Source organism: Chiroxiphia lanceolata, chromosome 7, assembly GCF_009829145.1.
Source record: "Chiroxiphia lanceolata isolate bChiLan1 chromosome 7, bChiLan1.pri, whole genome shotgun sequence".
Classification (NCBI taxonomy): domain Eukaryota; kingdom Metazoa; phylum Chordata; class Aves; order Passeriformes; family Pipridae; genus Chiroxiphia; species Chiroxiphia lanceolata.
In genome coordinates, this window is record NC_045643.1 from 19,072,831 (window position 1) to 19,091,693 (window position 18,863).

Genomic DNA, 18,863 nt, shown 5'->3' on the forward strand with positions numbered 1-18,863 from the left:
CTCCATGGGACCTAGATGTGATTGTTTAAGGCTTTTTGGGAGACTTTAGAGAGGTTAGTGTCACATTTATGCATGCATGGACTATAGTGGTCAGAGATGACAAGAAACATGAGGAGGATGTGTTAGTTGACTATCCAGTTGCTGCCAAAACTGACAGTTGTCTGGAACAAAACTTTATTAAAAGGACTTTAAAAGAGGGCTTTGTATCTCTGATTATTCCATCACTGTAGCAGATGTTCAAATCAGATGCTGTCATTAAAAATGAGTTTTTCTGAAGATGCATTTGTTCTACAGTATGTGTTCTAAATAGACTAAATGCTTAGAGCAGTACTTTAGATTATGAGAGACAACTAGTCAATAAACCTGGTCTCCAGTATCACTGTCTTTAGCATGACGAGTGCAAAATGGTCAGTCAGGACTATGTTAACAAACCTACTTGTTTCTTTGAAACACTGGCTCTGACAGTTTGCTATTAAATGGTAGATGTTGATGGTGTTGAAAAGCCACCAAAATCCTTCTGCCAAATCAGAACCTGCTCTTTGCTTGCTCTTTGCAGTTCAGAATAATCTAGAGAACAATTGCAAGTGAGGAATCCAGGCCTTTAGAAAAAGCAGTTAAATGTGACACTTGGGATTACATAGCAACAAGTTTCAAAGGAAAGAATACCATTCCTTGTAATGAACACATTCAGGATATCACCTGTGTGGTTTGTATGTGTTTAGTGTTGACTTCTTTGTTGGGCTTGTTCTGCGTATGGTATTGTAGCCAGCAACTTAAGATATCTGGTTTTAGCAAATTCTTTATTATTTAAACTCCTAACTGTGTGAGTTCAGAGTAAGTCTTTTAAATTAGGGCATTTCCAAAAGGGATATTTTTCACTGTTGCTGGTTTTCTGTAGTGTATTTTTTGTGGTGACTTTTCTGTTTTGTTGATATAGGAGGGCTCTCATGATGGGGAAAGATCTTGCAGTTTGGTATTTTGACACAGGCAAGTACACTCTGATCTTGCATAATATGGTTTTTAAGAGATTAGAAGGGAGAGGGATTTTGTATGTGGGGAATTCTTCTTGCAAGTGGACTGTTCTGCAGTGGGGCACAGCAGAGGTTTCTTTTACAGTGCCTATGAACCGATCTGTTGAATTCAGTAGTTCAGGTGTGCAAAGGAGAGGAAAATACAATGATAGCAGTCTTCAAAATGTAGCCTCCTCACTGCTGTTGAGGCAACTCCAAGATAAACAGCATTTGAGATATTAGTACTAGAGATTCATAGAATCATCAAGGTTGGAAGAGACCTTGAAGATCATCCAGTCCAACCATCAAACCAGCACTATCACTGTAACCCCTAAACCATATCACCCAGGTTCAGATACCTCTTAAACACCTCAAGGGAGACTACCACCTCCCTGGCTGATGAGGTCCCCCCAAAATCCTCCAGACTAAAGAAACCCAGTTGCCTTAGCTGCTTCTCATAAGACATGTTTTCTAGACCTTTAACGAGCCCTGTTGCTGGACATGCTCCAGCATCTCAATGTCCTTTTTAGTGAGAGGCCCAGAGCTGAACGCAGTACTCAAGGTGCGGCCTCACCAGTGCTGAGTACAGGGGGAAATGTTCTTTCAGTTGTCCTTTTTCCCTTCATTCCCTTAATTTCTCTTTATTCATCACATTAAGCATTATTCAACAGACTCAGGAAGGACCTTGTCGTGGTTCTGTTGCTCATAGCAGTATTTGCTATGCTAACGCTTCCTGTACACAGTGCACATGGAGTTATATTAAAAGTTTCGGAAATGGATAGGTAGATGCCATGTTGAATGTTCTGTGCTATATCTTCTCTTTATTAATTATTCCATACTTGCCAACTCCTATCACTAATATGAAAAAAAAACCCACTGCAAAAATAATGGCATAATGATTTCTGGAGCAAGATGAGAAAAATTTGATTAGTGAAGAATCCCTTCAGGAAAAGCTAGCATAAAGAAAAATTTGGCTGAAAACTGACTCGTTGTATGTTTTCACATGGCAAATAAAAATAAATGTTGACTTATTTTCTGAATAATGAACAAGATTGAAATGAGACACACCATGTCATTGTTGCAAAAAAACTTCAGTAGCTTTCAGACCCATCAGCACCATTAATTGTTAGACAGACTTCAGTCTTGAAAGCTGTCATAGACATGCACGTTACCATTTTTTAAGTTTGGAACGTAATTTTTAATGGTACTCAATCAGTTGTTTCTTTTTTTTTCCTTTACAAGTCTTTCTGTTTCCTACATTAATGGTGGCACATTGTCTTTCTTGGGTACTGTGGTACAGCTCAGACAGGTTGTATTTACATCTGTGCAGTTGTTGTCTATGGTGTTGAAGGAAAGCGCAATTATTTGTATGCAGTACATAGGGGAAATGCTGTCAGTCAGAAATATCTGAGTTCTTCCTTGCTTCAGGAGGCCCATGCATTGCTCTTTAGCCACGTGTGGCTTTCAGCAATTCAGCTGTACTTCCAGCCGGTAGGATTGGTAGAGGGCCTAGTCAGAAATGAGACATCACTGGATATTGCCTTGGACATAGTTGCATGCCTGGTTTAGCCCCGGTTACAATAGAATAGACCCTAGGGAGCTGTTGTCCTCTCAGTTGTATGAATCACTCCCTGAGCTCTGAATGAGCCTTTCTGAGTGGTAAACCATCCTTGTGGCATATACCCACTCACAGGAGAATATGTTGTTGGTTTGTGGCCAAATCAAGGCATTGGTAGGGAACTTGTAAGTTCATCTCTGCCTCTGCTTCCTACAGCCATCTGATGAGACACGTAATCCTCAAGAGATCCTTAGATTATAGCGCCCAGCTGAAAGGCAGGGAGAATTAAACATTCTTAAATTGTTACCCACAAATGTCTCATTACCCACAAATGTCTCCTAGCCGATCTGGAGATGGCCCAAGTGGTTTATTCATAAGTCTTTCTTAAAGGTGTTAGCAGAGGTTCACTTAGGAACATATTTCTCTGTAATTCCCTTTTCTTTTCGAGACTGTTGGCCAGAAAATTGAAATCCAAAAACTGGCAGCACAGACATGAAGTCTAAAGATCATTACAATTTTTTTTAGTGTTAGAGAAATTATTTCTGTTGTAGAATGATTTGCAGAAAATTACTTATCTATCCAGCAGCTAAAGTTTTCTTTGTTTTAGATCAAATTTCTGGACTGCTGAACTGTTGGGAAAAGTGAAATAAACAGTGTTCAAACAGCATTTTAAAAAAGTAAACTACAGTAAATTTAAAAAGACTTGCATAAGGAAATAGACTGCTGCATCTTGGGGAGAGAAGGGTCACAGGAAATACTTTCCTGTTCTTTCAACACCAGAAGAATTAATTTTGAATGATGGAGTCCAGGTAACCCAACAACCTATCCAAAATGCACTTCCTTTTCAACTCTTTAGTTCATGGGAAATAGGTCAGAAGTTTACTGTGTTTGGGCTTTTTTTTTCTCCCCGTCAGAAAAACCTTATATTCTCTGCTTTGTATTTTAACAAGTTTGCATCCAGCAATTATCAAACTGTAATCAGCAGATATAAATTTATAATATTTGTCAAAAACTACTGTCTTTTTATGTTCATAGAGATTTTTTTCTTATACTTTGTTAAATTTACCATAGTTGTGCTTTTTTAGGCCAAAATTTTCCAGTTAGATTTTTTTATCCCACAGGTTTTATGGAGATTAAAGCCTAATCTATCTGCTAATTATCCTGCTTTTTCCCTCCTTTCTTTTACTCTTCAGCCTCCTGTCAGCAGTAGTCACCTTTTGCTTACCCATCTTTCACTGCCTGTTCTTGTGGACACAGTCTTTCTCATTTTAGAAGGATGAGTTAGTGGAATAAAACCTCTGTTTAGATTAGTAAGAAAAGCATGTTAAGTTCACCTAGGGACCTTAGTAGTGGTAGGGGGTGTCCTTGTTAGGAAACAGAGGTGTCTGCTGTGTTACTTGTTTCAGTGTTCTCAGGTGCTGAGAGATGTTGTATTTTCACTGTGCTTTAAAATTACTCTTGATTAATTAAATGGAGTCTCTTCTTTCCTGACCCTGGGCTTAGATGTGTCTCTCATTAGGATTTTCTGATCTCTTACAATCTTTTCAAACAGCTAATTTCACTTGAACATGAGTTCTACCCTTTTCTGTTTCATCAACTGCCACTGTTTGCTTTGGCTACAGTGAAGGTTTTCAACTTGAATGTAGTACCCTGAACTTTTTCATGTTACCTGTTGTTTGGAGGTTATAGTAGCTATGTAGTCCTCTGTAAAAGAAGTTAATCCTGTTCATTGCAAAGTCAGTCATTTTAAGTATTTCTAAATTTCCAGGTTTAACTTTGTTACAGGACTATCTGTAGCTGTTAGTTAAGTGTTTTGGAAGAGCTGGAACGCTGGGACGTTGGTAAGCAATGTCCTCTAGGCTTTGGTTATGTAGCTGTTGTTAGAACGTAAATATAGTTTTGGGATTTTTTTGTTTGTTTGTTTTACTTTAAATCTCAGAGTTTGTCTCTTGCTGTCTGCCCTTCTGACTGCTGATATCGGTTGAATGGGACCTTCTTGACTTCTGAGGCCGCGGTACTAAATGACTTCGGGTGATGATGTTACTTCAAAGCCTTCTGCTAAGGATGGGCTGTGTTTTTGCTGTTACCTTGAAATTGAACTCTTCTCAAATTAAAACTGCTTGGCTTTATGCCATCATACTAACATCTCAACTAGTTTTCTTAGCACGTTAGTAGTTCTCAAGGCTGTTTCCAATTCTATTTTCTGTGACTCCCCAAAAAGCTGTGGAAGAGAAACTATTCAAGACATTGTTTAGCAGAACAGGTCAACCTTTTGGGGTTTTTTTTATTAATTTCTCAGTCTGACAGCCCAAATGTTCTACTTTAGGTTGAACAGGTGTCATTTGTTCCAATTTACAAGTCACAATTTGCATTCACTCCATACAGTTTGATGTTGTAATGTATTTTGGTTTGTCGTGCTTTTTCACTTGATTAGGTTTATATTTTAGTGCTCCCTCTGTTCCTTCACTGACAACTTGTTCTGGGTTGCTTTATTCTCCATTGGCTTTTATAAGATACTGAAGCGTATATAAAGTCTAATCTGGAAGAGACCTGGATAAACATGATGGTGACTTGCTAACATTTACCTAACTACATAATACCAAATAGTTTGTTTTCTTGGAGGCAGAAGTATTAGCTTCATTACCTTATTTTCCTGGAAATGAAAAAGTCCTTTCTGGTTGGTTCCGCAATAAGGGAAGTCCAGAGTTTCAGAAAGATAAGAAGGAAAAATGAAGTTGAGTGCACAGTTTGTTTTTGGTCTGGGTTGATTTTTTTTTTTTTCCCGAAACGAAACAAGACAATAGCTCAATTAAAAGGAAATATACGTGGATGCAGAGGCAACATGCATCTTCGTGTTGATGAATGAAGAAAAGTAGTAGTGTGGCCTCTTTTTAAGAAACTGCTCAAGGGTTTAAAAATCTGGTTGTAGTAATTTTCTGTAGTCTGTTTTGCATTCAGTATTTTAAAGCTTTCCTTTTACCTGCTGATAAACATGTATTCTAGAATGGCAAGAGCTGTCATACTCAATTGTTACAAAATTAAATTATTAGAGCATAAACATAATGAGATAATGCAGTTTAGGATATTCCAAATTGAAATAAACTGTTACTTAAGGACTTTAAGGATTGCATTGCAGTGCTGTTAACCACTGGTTTCTATACTTGGAGTGGTTACCAAGCTCTAAGTCTGGTTTGATACCTTTAAAGGAATCTTGATTTTTTTTTTTTTAAAAAGGAAGGGGGGCAAAAAAAAAGCTGCTTTCCAGCCTCCTTTTCCTTCTGTTCAAAATGTGTACCCCCCCACCCCTTTCTTTTCTCACCCCTCACCCTTTTAGCTATATATTAATTAGAATTACTGATCTAAAGTATGCTACTGTCAGTGAAGAGACTACATGGTGGCAGTATTATCAATGTTAATGTGAAGTGTTCCTAAAAATACATTGGGCATAACTTTCATACTGTGTGTGTTACCATAAAATCTGAGCACCTAATAGGAGCACGTCAGGAAATTCAATTTACATTTGGGCTATTGTTGAACTGTCCATTTCTATTCAACAGATAGGTCTCTGTGTTGAAGTATTTTGCTTTGGCATTAAAAGCTATATGCATATAAATGTGTTAAAGAAACCAGAGCAAACCAGTATGGCTTTTGCTTAAGTGAAAGGTGGTTTGTGCTGGCCTTGAATTCAGGAGAGGGGGGCCTCAATCTAATCTGGAGAGTTGTTCTAAGAAGAATCTGGCTTCTGCATAATGAACTTTATCTTCATTGTAGAAAGCTGACAATGTGTGAAGCTGTTGATCTTTCTTCAACTCAAAGCTGTAATTGATTGCCAGATAACAAGAGTCAGTTCAGGGTAATAAGAGATTCAAAGATAAACACTGAGTCGTGGAGCTTGATTCCATATTTAGTGGAGAAGAAAAATATGTCTGATCTGTCAAGCCTTTGTGTTTGAATCTTCAGCGCTGCTATGTGTAGTCTAGCTGTGCTCAAGATAGAGACCACAGTACAAGAGTATTACAAAAGATGCAGTTTTAGAAGATGAAGACTTGCAGTTGCAACTCTCTGCTAAACTTTTTCTCCCAAAATGTCAATTTTACTGAGGTATGAGCAAGTATTTGGTTAAATAAGTAGATTGTTTGCAAGTATTTGTCTATTTGAGGGTGGGGTGCCTTGGAGTACAGGTGTAGTTCACTTCATTGTTTTCTGGTCACTGGTTCTGAAAAAATCAAACTACCATGGAGAATCCTCTGAATCCTGACATCTCTGTTTTGCTAAGGTAGAATTCAGTGTAATTGATTATACCAAATGCCATGAAAAAGCTTTCAAGTTGCTTCTCTGATTCATAACTTTGGCTTTTGACATACCCCATTGCTTAACAAATTCTCAGAGGAATTTGGAGTTCTTTTCAAAAGAATTCTTGCTGAAAGTGTCCTTTTCAGGACAAGATACCTGTATATTTTATATTACTTTTTAGAGGAGAGGCTGTGTATGGTTCTGACAAATTAATATGGAGAATACCACCAATCTCCAAAACCACAACAGCTAGAAATTGTTGGTAATCTGAAAACCCCAAAAAACTATTAGACAAAGCATTCAAAAATCTGTGGTGTTTACAAGAAATAAAGAACAGTAGTGTTTATAGGGCTCTTCTGTGAATTTCAGTTAATCTTCCAAGTCTCTTTGGAATATGGTACAAGTTTGAATGGCAGTAGGTGGTAGCAATACCAGTGTTTCCTTGAGCATCATGGTGTAAATAATGCTGTAAGTAGTTGTGTAATGTGATTGCATGTCCTTTGAGTTAGTGAGTTGGCTTTCAGGTGTAGGAATAAAGTTAGTTCAAGTAAGAAGTCTGGGTATATTTTCAAAACTGTAAGTTTTGTTAGTCTTGTGAGCAGCAAGGCGTTCAATGAGCAGGAGAATTTATAAAATCTGGTGTTTGAGAAAATTATATGTCACATATAATATATAGTTTCAATAATATAAAAAAATTTTTTTTGTCCCTAACATGAAGTGCCTTAGAGCTGACAGTACCTTTAAAAGTAGATAACTTGTGCTGAGAACTGATTGTACAGAACTGTGTGGTTTTGAAGAAATTGCTGTGTCAGGGAGTAATTTTAAATTATAACATGAATGAGCAAGGCAGTTCCTGGGATTCTTCCTGGGATTTACTCTCTGTTAAAAGAAGGTTTGGATCCAGCTTTTCTGTCTTGTCTTTCAAATCAAATCACAAAGATGGCAGAGTATGTGTTACTGTTTGCTTCTGGATATTTAACAATAGCAAAACCCAAACCAAAATAAACCCCTCAAAGATAGCAGCAAAAATAGTAAAGAGAATATAGTGCATTCATTAGTGTATGTAGGCTCCAAAATCTGGGCAAAAAAAAGAGGGGATTGTATTTCATCTGTGCTGTGGATTACCCCTCTACCCTGCTACATCACTGACCAGTGAGTTAACCCAGGGGTGCTGATCTATTTAGTGCATTACTATCTACACACAGTACACGAGACCTGCAGGAGCATTTTATTCTGCAGTACTTCAGATGAACCTTAGCAATCCACAGTGATTTTTGCTTTCCCATATTTCATAAAATAAACAATGTAAGATATGATAGTATCTGTTTCTGTAATGTGCACATGGTTTTGTAATTGCTGGAGTTACATCAGTACTTTTAAGTAAGCTCTGAACTTCTGCAGGTGTTGACTATCAAATAGGCTAATAAATCAGAATATTGCTAGACCTGTTTCATTAAATGGTTTACTTTGGTAAACAAAAATTGTTTTTTTCAGAGTGGCATGCACTTAAACGCTTACTGTTATGAAGGAAAATAATGGTCATTTAAACTTGCCTGACAAATCTGGTGTGATTAATTTTTTACAGTTTTTCAGAACAATACTTTCCCATTAAGGTAGAGATTACATATATACTAGAAGACTGTACGCATCTGCTTTAAAAAAAAAATCCTTGCTGCGCAGTCCATTTTTGTGTGTATGAGAAATGTACAATTTGTAATAGAAACCCTTGAAAACACATTTTAGGAAGCAAGGATTAAAGAGAATTCCCGATTGTTCTGCACTAAGCATACACATAGTAAAACAGTTTTTAAGCCAGAGAGTTTACAGTCTAAAGTATGTATAAATTGGAGGAATTTTTACTAAGCAAGTTCAGAAGCAGCATTAAAACTGCAGATAAGCCAGCTGCAGTTTCAAACTGTGTAATTCCCCTGCATTGCTGGAAAAGAGTCCTCCAGCTCTGTATATGGCTGCGTCTGGGTAAACTCCCTGTGTCTAGAAACAAAATGTGGTATCCTCAACCTGCCACTTGTGGTTTGATTTTTTTCAAAAGAAGGCTCTGTCACCAACACACTTCCTGAATGTCTCCCTACTGTTTGTGTCTTGGTGTGGTTTCCTTCCATCAGAGGAGGTCTGTTACCAGGCCCCATGATAAAGGAGCACTGACACCACACTCACCATTATCTGCCTTCCCACAGGAACAAGGGCAACTTGAATTAGCCAAGTAGCAGAACCACTGCTCTCCCTACCAGTGGAAGGTGGGGGGGACAGAGGGAGGGAGTGGTTTGCTGCATGGCCAGGAGTGGCCGCAGTGTCTGGTACAGAAAGATCTGTCAAGTTCTTGAATTCTAAAGATTTTGAGATACCCAAGAGCAATATAAGAAAGTGTGGAAAAAGCTACATTGATACCTTGGTTGTCAGAATGCTTAGGTGGTGGGTAGAGGTGCGCAGTAACATTTAAACTCATGAAAACAGAATTCCAAAAGCTTTTTTTCATAGCACCATTCCTTTCTGAACTGTTGTGTTGTCCTCTGGGACTGAAAAGCACCAACGTATTGTGTCTTAGTTGAAAAGATTGAGACTATATCACTATGTGGTACTTGAGGCATATACTATTAAAATAGTGCATAAAGACTTTAACCTTAATTATCTTATTTAAAATAAAGCAGCTGAAATGTTTCCAATTGAAGATAAACTGAATGTTCAAGTAGTTGAAGAGATAAAAACAAAAAAGAATGCAGTTTGTGTAAATACGGAAGACTATTTGTCTGGATCATCTTTCAGACTCATTAAACAGCCGTAAGTGATTTAAATACAAATTAGAAAGCTGCACATCATGTTGCAGCCTACTCATGTAGACTGAGCTCATCAGAAACTCCTTTTGTTCCTCCATTTCCTTCCACCTTACTTTCCCTGCTGATTCCAGCAGCACTGCTTTACTCCGTTTTACAGGGCACTGTCAAAACCACCGCTTGCACAAGGGTCTCTGTTTCTCTTTGGCTCCTTTTTTGTTGCTGATCCTGCTCCTTCCTTCTCTGCCCTTCAAGCCTCCATATAACACTACGTTCCCTTGCATGTGTTGAGGACTGCGATCTGCCTTCTGATTTTCTTTTTTTTCCTGTGATTCCTACTTGTTGATCTTGAACATTGATAGTCTTACCAGTTTAAATATATGGAAAACAAGAGCATTGCAGAATGCATTGCAGAATTGGGAGGTTTTATGCTGGAAAATATTTTGCTCCTGTCAGCTAGTTTTTAATCTATAAATAATTGCCTGGTTGGCGTATTGCATACTGCAGACTCTGTCTCTTACACACCTCTAACAGGTTCTGGTTTTCACCAGAATTGACAAGGCTATTCTGATGCATAGAACTTCCCACAAATTTTCTGTAATTAATTGAGTGCATTGGTTATTAGGTAACAGATAGTGAGTCATTGTTAAGTTGAGGATATAAATCCTTTCTTTGCATAGGCCTGTGGTATGTTTGGCTTTTTTGTAGAATACTCCACTTCAAATATTAGGAAATGTGATGAATTTATGTATCTTTTTCAGGAGCAATGGATGAGCTTCATAGCCTGGACCCAAGAAGACAAGAATTGTTAGAGGCAAGATTTACAGGAGTAGTAAGTGGCAGCACTGGGAGTACTGGAAGTTGCAGTGTTGGAGCTAAAGTAAGTCCTGAGAACAGTCATTCAGATCTGCCGTCTTTGAAATACTTATTTGTCTCACACTGTCTCACTTGCATATTGTCCATGTGATTTACTTGAAAAAGCACTGCGTTGGAAGAGGCTCTCAGAAAAATCCTTGTTAGTCTGTTATTTTGCTTTGAGATAGGATTGTTTATCCTGAACTTTTCTATGACATGGACATTGAATTGTTCTTAAAAAACAAAGAAAGAGCTTATCTAGGCTCTTTTGTGGTTTTGCTGTAGTGCACATGTGATCAGAGATGGAAGATTTTCCCAGTATTTAAGTTGAGTTGTCCCTTCTGTAGTGGGCCATCTACTTACTGTTCAGCTTGAAACAGATACAGGGAATGTGGTGCAACCTCTGTTTTGAAGACTGAATGTTTTTGATGATTAATACATCTAGATTAACAAATGATTTCAGCATTTCCAGACATTTGTATCCTTTCATTGTAGACTTTCTGCAGTCTGTCCATTAGTATCTAAGCCAGGATACACCACCTCAGGAAGAACCTTATGAACATTGAATAGCGTAACTTAATTACCTTCCATATGTTGTATATTACCCTTCAGTTGATACCTCTGCAAAATAAATTTGCCTTTATTGCAAATTCTATTCAAGTGACTAGCTTCAGCATCCAAGACTGATTTCTGCAATACTATTGCCTAAACAGAGGTACTCCATTTTGTATTTGTGCATTTGAGTGTTCTTCATCAAGTGTAGTACTTAATAAACTGATAATAAAAAAATGTAATTCTTATTTTTTAGGCACATCTCCCTCATGACCAAAGTACTTCTGAATTCTGTTTCCAAAGTGTTTGCAGTGTCCTTATATTTGAAGTATTTTACACAAACTTGAAGTGTTTTTCACATCCTATGCTGTATTGTAGTTACCAGTACAGATTACAGAACAAAATACTTCCTGATAGCAGACATTGATGAAATTTCTGGAGACATTGATGACTATTAAGAAACTATAAAGAATTGAAATTATTGTATAGTGGTCTTGCATTGTATCTTATTTTGTTTTTGAGAGTGACATGGAGGTAACTGTCACAAAGCTGTAAAAAGGTGACCTATCACTTGTTAGTTCCATCTTAACCAAGAAATGAGTTAAATATTAGAGGAGGGAAATAGGTTGGATCGACAGAGTGAGGTTGATGCACTGTTTAATTGCCTTCTCATTATGACTGCAAAAGTGTATACTTGCCATATCTTATGATTATAATTAGATAGAGACAAACAGTAATTCTGGCCCATCTTTGTTTATTTATTGCTTCGGTTCTCTAGTACTGCTTACTCCTTAAATTAATTAGCTCATTATAATAGCTCAGGTAGTCACTCATTATTCAAATTACTATTTATCCTTTTCATTGCTAGATCTGTACCTTTTTTTAGCTTCATTTAACTTCTAGTTTTTGATACAGCTGTTTTGATCCCTGGCCTTGTTGCCAGTTTACACTCCTCATAATCTGCCTACTACTCTGTGTGTAATACATTTTCTTTAAAAGGCATTTTCAAGTTTCTTGGTGTTCCTCTTCTTTAAACGTTGATCCCTGTGAGTCACTGCTTATATTTCCATAAATCTGTTCAAGTCTTTTTTTGTTGTCCTTTGTTCAACTGATTTCGCTGTTAGCCAAATTACATTCCAGTTTCACATTATCAGTTTGTTCATCCAAATTAGCCAGGAAAAAAATTAAAATAACTAATTTCCTTTTTCACTCTGCCATATGAAACATAAATTTCTTGTCCCTGATGCATTCCAAGATCTGTATCTCATTCAGTTGGTTTCCAAATGGATATCTAGATAAAGTGATTTTAATTCTATCAAATACTTTGATAAATATTTGCTGAAGATACTACTACCAGTATTTTCTGGTAGATGCAGATGCTCATCTAAGATACTGTTGTTCTTACCTCCTAGTCGTGTGATTTATTACACCATCAGTAAAATGACAATTATATCAGTTTTGTTTTTATTTCTTTTGTGACCATACAGTGTATCCATGCAGATAAAATGAAGTGTAATAGCTGATCTGGGCTGTGTTTGGAAAATGCTTTTTCTTTTAAATACAGTCTTTAGTCTTGGTGGGGGATGTTCAGAGAGGCTTATCTTATTTTTATTAAAAAGACTGATAAAACCTTTTTGAACTGATGTACAGAGGTAACTGGGGAAATATGATGTATAAATACGATATCTGTTGGTCTGCTTTCACTTTGAAGGCCAAAATGAGGAAAGTTCTTTGTGTACAACCCCAAATCCACATGTACCAAATTCTTGTTTTCCTAACCTAGCAAGACAATACAGAACTTGCAGCTGCACTTACTTTTTATTTTTTGAAATATTCTAGGTCATTATATTCTTCTAGTAATTAAATTGAGATGGACTGTTATTTATGAGGACTACTGTTTTGGAAGCCTAGCCTTATCTGTGTTTTGCTGAAGAGGTTTGGAGTTGTTGGGGGGAAAAGCCCATCACCTTCAAACTTTTTCAGTAAGCAAGGCTGGAAATATGAATATAGGTTAGATTGTTGTCTTAGCTGACTCCAATGGCCAGGTACTGAGACATTGCAAGGGAGAACTACATACAGGCATTTCTGTACTAGAGACCTCCCTGTAGAGGGAACCATACATGGAAATTTTGGGGGTTTAGTTAACATTTCTCTAGAAATTTTGATTCAGAGATGATCTAGTTATTCAGATGAGTGTCACAGATGAGTGTCACAGATGAGTGCTCTCCCGCAAACTGACACAGTACTGGAATTTAATGCTTTGAAGCAAACAGTTTGCCTTGCAACTAGTTGTTTCACTTCAAAGTATTTGTTCTGCCTTACTATATGGAGGAGAACAATCCAGCATTGTAAGAAAGGACGTTTTCTTTTAATAGAAAGATGCTCAGCTGATGATGACTCTTTCATTAAAATGCCCTTGTTGCCATGCTCTGTTCAAAAGATCTCTGAATAAATCAGCCTCAGTAAATTTCTAAACAAACATTGTAATTTGGGACTATTTCACTATTGGGGGCTTTTTTTTTTTTTTCCTTCCCTCACTAGTGTGAATTTATTATTTTGGGGAAAATAATTTGTTTTAAGAATGTAGAGTGATACTGTCAATACATTTTAATTTTCTGTCACTGAATGAACTAAAAAAAAAATCTCTACAATAGCCTATTATCTGTTGTAGAGAAAATTAAACCCTCTTTTTTTCGAAAATTGAAAAATTTTAGTAGTCTCCAGCACTTTCAGCAATATTGGCTTTTTAAACCCATTCTGTGCAATCATTTGATGTGGTATTTCATTGCATATTTTGCTATTCTCAAATAAAACTGAAATGGTTTTGAATGTTCTGGAGTTTTATTTGGCTTAAAAGCAATCAAAATTCAGAATTTACTGTGCCCTCAAAACATCCAGCTGTCAAACTTCTTATCCCCCTTGCAAGTCACAAGTGCTCTGTAGTTAACCAATTTTTCTATGCAAGCATGAAATGACTGTTACTTGTTGTGAGAATGGTGGATTAGCTGTTCTATTAATCTGTATATAATGTTGACTATTTTATTTGTCTTGGTAGGCCTCAACAAATAACGAGAGTTCAAATCACAGCTTTGGAAGTTTGGGATCTTTAAGTGATAAAGAATCAGAGGTAAGTTAAGTATATGGTACAGATTCATTATTACCTCAGAATTTAAATGCTAATAAGTCCTATTTTTGTATTCTACTTTGATGCCTTATTTTGTATAGAAGCTTTTAAAATAAAATACAGACTACTCGGCTAGATAGGAAAAAAAGCAAAAACTACTAAAAGACACCATCTCTTGGAGGAGGAAGCATGACTGGAAAAAAACAGTTTCTTTGGATTTTTGGTCATGAAACAAGCTGCTTCTGCTTCTTTATTATCTGTCCTCATGCTGTGAGTGTACATGCATCGCTTGGAACTGAAAATGCTTAAACAGTTTGCTGTCTTTCATTTCATAAGTAATAAGTGTTTCATCAGCACAGATAAACTTTGACTAGTCCTTGGCTGAATCTTAGAAAATACTCTGAAAACTAGTTTGTTATGTTTTCTTTTAAAATATGGATTTATTTCGAGGACAGACAGTAGTCATCACCTGCATTTGTAAAAGCTGCAGTTGTCACTGTATTTTCTTACCTGAGACCATTCTGTAATGCAAAAAAGAATTCATACTTTTATTAGGTTTTAATGTGCAGAGCCCAGACTTCCCTTGTGTAGAAGATCTTCCTTAGTGATGAGCATTGATATTGTTGCAGTAGTGCAGCTCTTGGGATTCACCTATTTTGGGGTTGGTGCGTCCCTCTTGAGAGTTTTGTGGGGGTACATCAGACATTGCACGGACAAGGTTATACCCACTCTAACCAAGAGTGTATTTCTAGCCTAGGCCAGACCTGTGTTGGAGTGTGTGTCATGCTGGAGGGAAAGTTGTTTGGAATGTGCTGTTGATGTTGTTTTCACATATCAAAGCTTTACTTTGGGGCTTAATTGTTCATTTGCTCGGTTGCTACGAAACACTGTCTGATGTTTGCTTTGATACTGGGCTGCCCAGCAAGTGAATTTAGTTGGTTCCCAAAACTGATACCTTATTTATAAAAGTTCTGTTTGTGTGATTTGTTTTCCTCATTGGAAAAGTGTCTGCTGTGGTTTTTTCCCCCTCACCTTTCCCAACTGGATTATGCATTCAGCTGCATAGACTATTTTCTTAACCAGAAGATTCTGTCTGCCTGTTGTTTTTATTCATGGCTCTTCGTAGAAATACTTTGGGCAGTGATGCAGTCCTGATGTAGTTGTGGGAATGGAAATGTGCTGCAGTAGCCTGAAGGCTATGATGCATTGTTGCAATTCCTTGATAAAAAAACTTATCCTTGAGTATTTCGGGGATCTCAAAACACTGACTATATGTGTAATAACTTTTTGGTGTAGGAAAATGTTATTTTAGAGTTGTATACATGAGATACAAAGGCAAGGTTTTTCTGAGGCATGTAAATTTGAAAGTCTCTGCACAGTGTTTTAACCTCAAGAGAGGTTTGTGCTTCTAGGTAGGGATAATAATTTAGTTTTTTAAATATTCTAAAACTTGTGTTCTAAAATAGAAATAGACTTCTTTTTCTAAAATATCCTGCATAGAAGTCCAGTGCTCCACTGCACAGTGCAAGATGAGTCTTAATGACATTGAGTAGTGAAATATGATTTCTTGACTTTTTTAAATTGTAATAGCAAATATGTTTGTAAGTTTTTACAGTTTTGTTCTTAAAATTGCATCTGGCTACTTATATGCTGTAATACTATAAAAAGTATACTGTAGTTCTTCATTGCGGGATTTTTTTGTTTTGTTTTTTCTTTGTTTTAATGATGTGACCTTGAAGCTTTCACAATAACAGTGATGGTAGTGTGAAAATACAAAGACCTGCTCATTCGGGAAGCAGTGCCATCATTTGATGTTGAGAGAGCACTGTTGTATTACAGTAGGTTTGGGGAGAAAAAAAAAAAGAAATGCAAATCTCGGAATCATTGAAATTAATTTCCAGCAAGAATGTCAGTTTCTGATCAAATTGTGATGGTACATTCATGTCACTATTATGTGCTTTCATCATGAAGTGGCATGTGAAAAGAGAGTGAGTCTTTCATACTTAGTTTTTAAAACAAGGAAGGCTTCCCACACACACCACTTTTTGTTTCTCTGGTGTGATTTTTTTTTACTTTTTCCATAAAGTATTGCAGAAAATGCAACTGTTAGAACTATAGTCTCTTTTTTTTCCCTATCTTATGGATGTATGAAGATGGGCAGATTACTTGAATAATAGTTTTAATAGAGGTAAACTTTGATCTGCAAAATAACTTGAAACCAGGCTTTATTCTGGATTCAGTACAGCATTTTGAGCAATAAACATTAGCTGAATGTTTGATCTTGATATCCAGACCAGTACTCCAGTTTCTTTTTAAAGGTATACGTTATTTTATTAAATGCTTTGTTGCTGTGGTGCGTGGGTCTTGAGTGTTTATTAGCTACTTGTAGTTAAGATACGAATCCTAAATTGGCTACCTCAGGTTGTGAACAAGTGCCTATGATAGTCTTCCAATATTTTGGACTTCCCTACCATTCCTCATGAAAATAGATTGCTCCTCCTTGTTTTGATTGCAAATACATTCTTTTATTTATAACTAGTATTTTCTGTTCTCTGTAGATAGTGAATTATTTAGGGGAGGACAGCTTTGTCTGTGGCTTGATTTGTCCAGTTTGATTAGTTATTTAAATGTTTTGCTCAGCTTACTTCTCGCTGTTTAGTTGCTACAGATTCCAGTAGTACCGAACCCTTGTTATAAATGTTATTTCAGAAGTATCTAAAGTTTTGATCTCATTAGAATTTAAAATATGTCACAGGGGAAAACAGCACTCCTGTATTTGTTTGCTGTAGTTGTAAAGCTTTAGGGGGAGGGTAGGATTTAGAAAAAAATGATGGTAGAAAACTAGGGACTCGTTCATTATGCATATGAAAAAATCTTAACAACTAAAACATCATAGCTTTTAAGCATACTAAAGATTTAAGTGTTGAGATACAAAAAAAATAAAACGTTTAATTTTACTGCACATTATTTTTTTCTTCTACAAAAATAACTTCCTGAATTATGTTGTTAACAGTTCTACAAAAATGATAAAGAATATTTAACTATGTATAAAATACATAAAAATACTTATCTGAGTGTTTATTAAAAGGAGATTAACTAGTTCATAATTGGTTCTTAGAAATGTTTACTTTATAAAAGAGGATGTGAAAACCCAAGATTTAAAATTATAAATGTAAAAAGAAGACTCTGGGAAGCACAGTGAATTGAGGGGAAAACTAGGATCAAGACTACTATGTGTGAAACTCTGCTGATGTGCCAATCTGTGTGTGACTTTAACAGAACTTTACAATCTAGCATTGGATAACCTCAAAACTGTTTTGTCTTGCTTATGAAATAGTAGGATTTTAATCTAAATCTTGGTTATATATAAACACTTCTGAAGTGACAGAAAGCAGCTTCATTTATTAGGAGAATACTCTCCGACTTCATTAGTCTTCAATTTCTTGTAATTCATATGATTCCACTCATTAGGAAGGATTTTGGAGAATATTTTCTAGTGATTGATGTATGCTGTACATTACCATGTGAATTTTGTGCTTAGGAAAGGTGAACATGACCTTGTTGGGTAACCTCATTAATAACCTCATTAGTGTGCTAATACTTTCTAGTTTGGAAGGTTAAATTAAACACTGAAAGAAATCAGAAGAGCTTAAGGAAATAGACATTTATGAATTATTTGAGTTTTAAAACTATAAACCTCTTTAAATGTCTGGTTTTTAGATACAAGTCGCAGCAGTTGGAAGCTAATTTTGGTGGGGGAAATCTTAAATGTTTTGTCATTAATTAGCTTTTAAACAAATTTTTTTTTTTTGCTTGCTATGATAGGTAAAACTGACTACATTAGAACGTAACTGCAAAATTAAAAGTTGGAAAATAAGAATAACATCAAAATTCTTGGTCAGGTAGTTTCGATTTTGCTTATGGAAAAATAGCTTAATATTACCTATTTACCTGGCAGTAATTGCAAATTATTAAAGTAGTATTTCTAATCTATGCGTTCTGCTTTTAGAATTGTACAGTCTTGAAATAACTTCATTTCCAGGAGTCTGTGTTGTATAGTTTGCTAATGTACGATAGCACTGGAAAAGATGCAAATGTATTTAATTTGAACTTAATTTGTAGCCTGATAATACAATTATATACAATGCAGTTATAATTGTAAAACTTCCAGAGATGTTTTTATGAAGCTATCCACATAACTCTTGTAACTTAAATACATGGTATAAGTAAGAAAGACCTTTCTTGTTCTGCTGGTTCTTTTATAGACTCACAATTTTCTACAGATCACAGGTAGCTTAAAGTGGTTCTTGCCGAAATAAATACTGTAGAATATTTGTAGTAAATTTATATAAGAAGATATCTGCCTGAAGATTTTTGGGAATGAAACATCCTTGAAATGCTTTTAGTGATGGTTGAAATTTGAATTGTGATATAATTTGCTGTGTTGAGAAAGCATATTTGGAGCACAAAGTGACATACAATAAAATGATGAAATGATCATATAATGAAAAAATGAAGTATCTGATCACTGATCTCAAGTTTAGTCTAAAATATTAGAGACCTTTGATTTATTGATGTTAAAATAGTTCACGTAATGGCTCCTGTGCTTTCTCCAGTTACATATGAGGCACCATGAAGACTGAATACACACACAAACTCAGAGATGCAGTATGTTCTTCTTG

The 18,863-nt window shown here is 36.1% G+C and overlaps 1 protein-coding gene across 3 annotated transcripts in view; it reads left to right on the forward strand.

The window, feature by feature from the left end:
• Positions 1 to 18,863, forward strand: part of TLK1 (tousled like kinase 1) — a 68,879-nt gene that overhangs the window by 15,564 nt on the left and 34,452 nt on the right. For all 3 annotated transcript variants that reach the window (XM_032692538.1, XM_032692536.1, XM_032692537.1), the window contains exons 2-3: positions 10,412 to 10,530; positions 14,113 to 14,184. In XM_032692538.1, coding sequence (XP_032548429.1) covers positions 10,417 to 10,530; positions 14,113 to 14,184 — 186 coding nt within the window. In that variant the 5' untranslated portion in view covers positions 10,412 to 10,416. The remainder of the gene's footprint in view (positions 1 to 10,411; positions 10,531 to 14,112; positions 14,185 to 18,863) is intronic.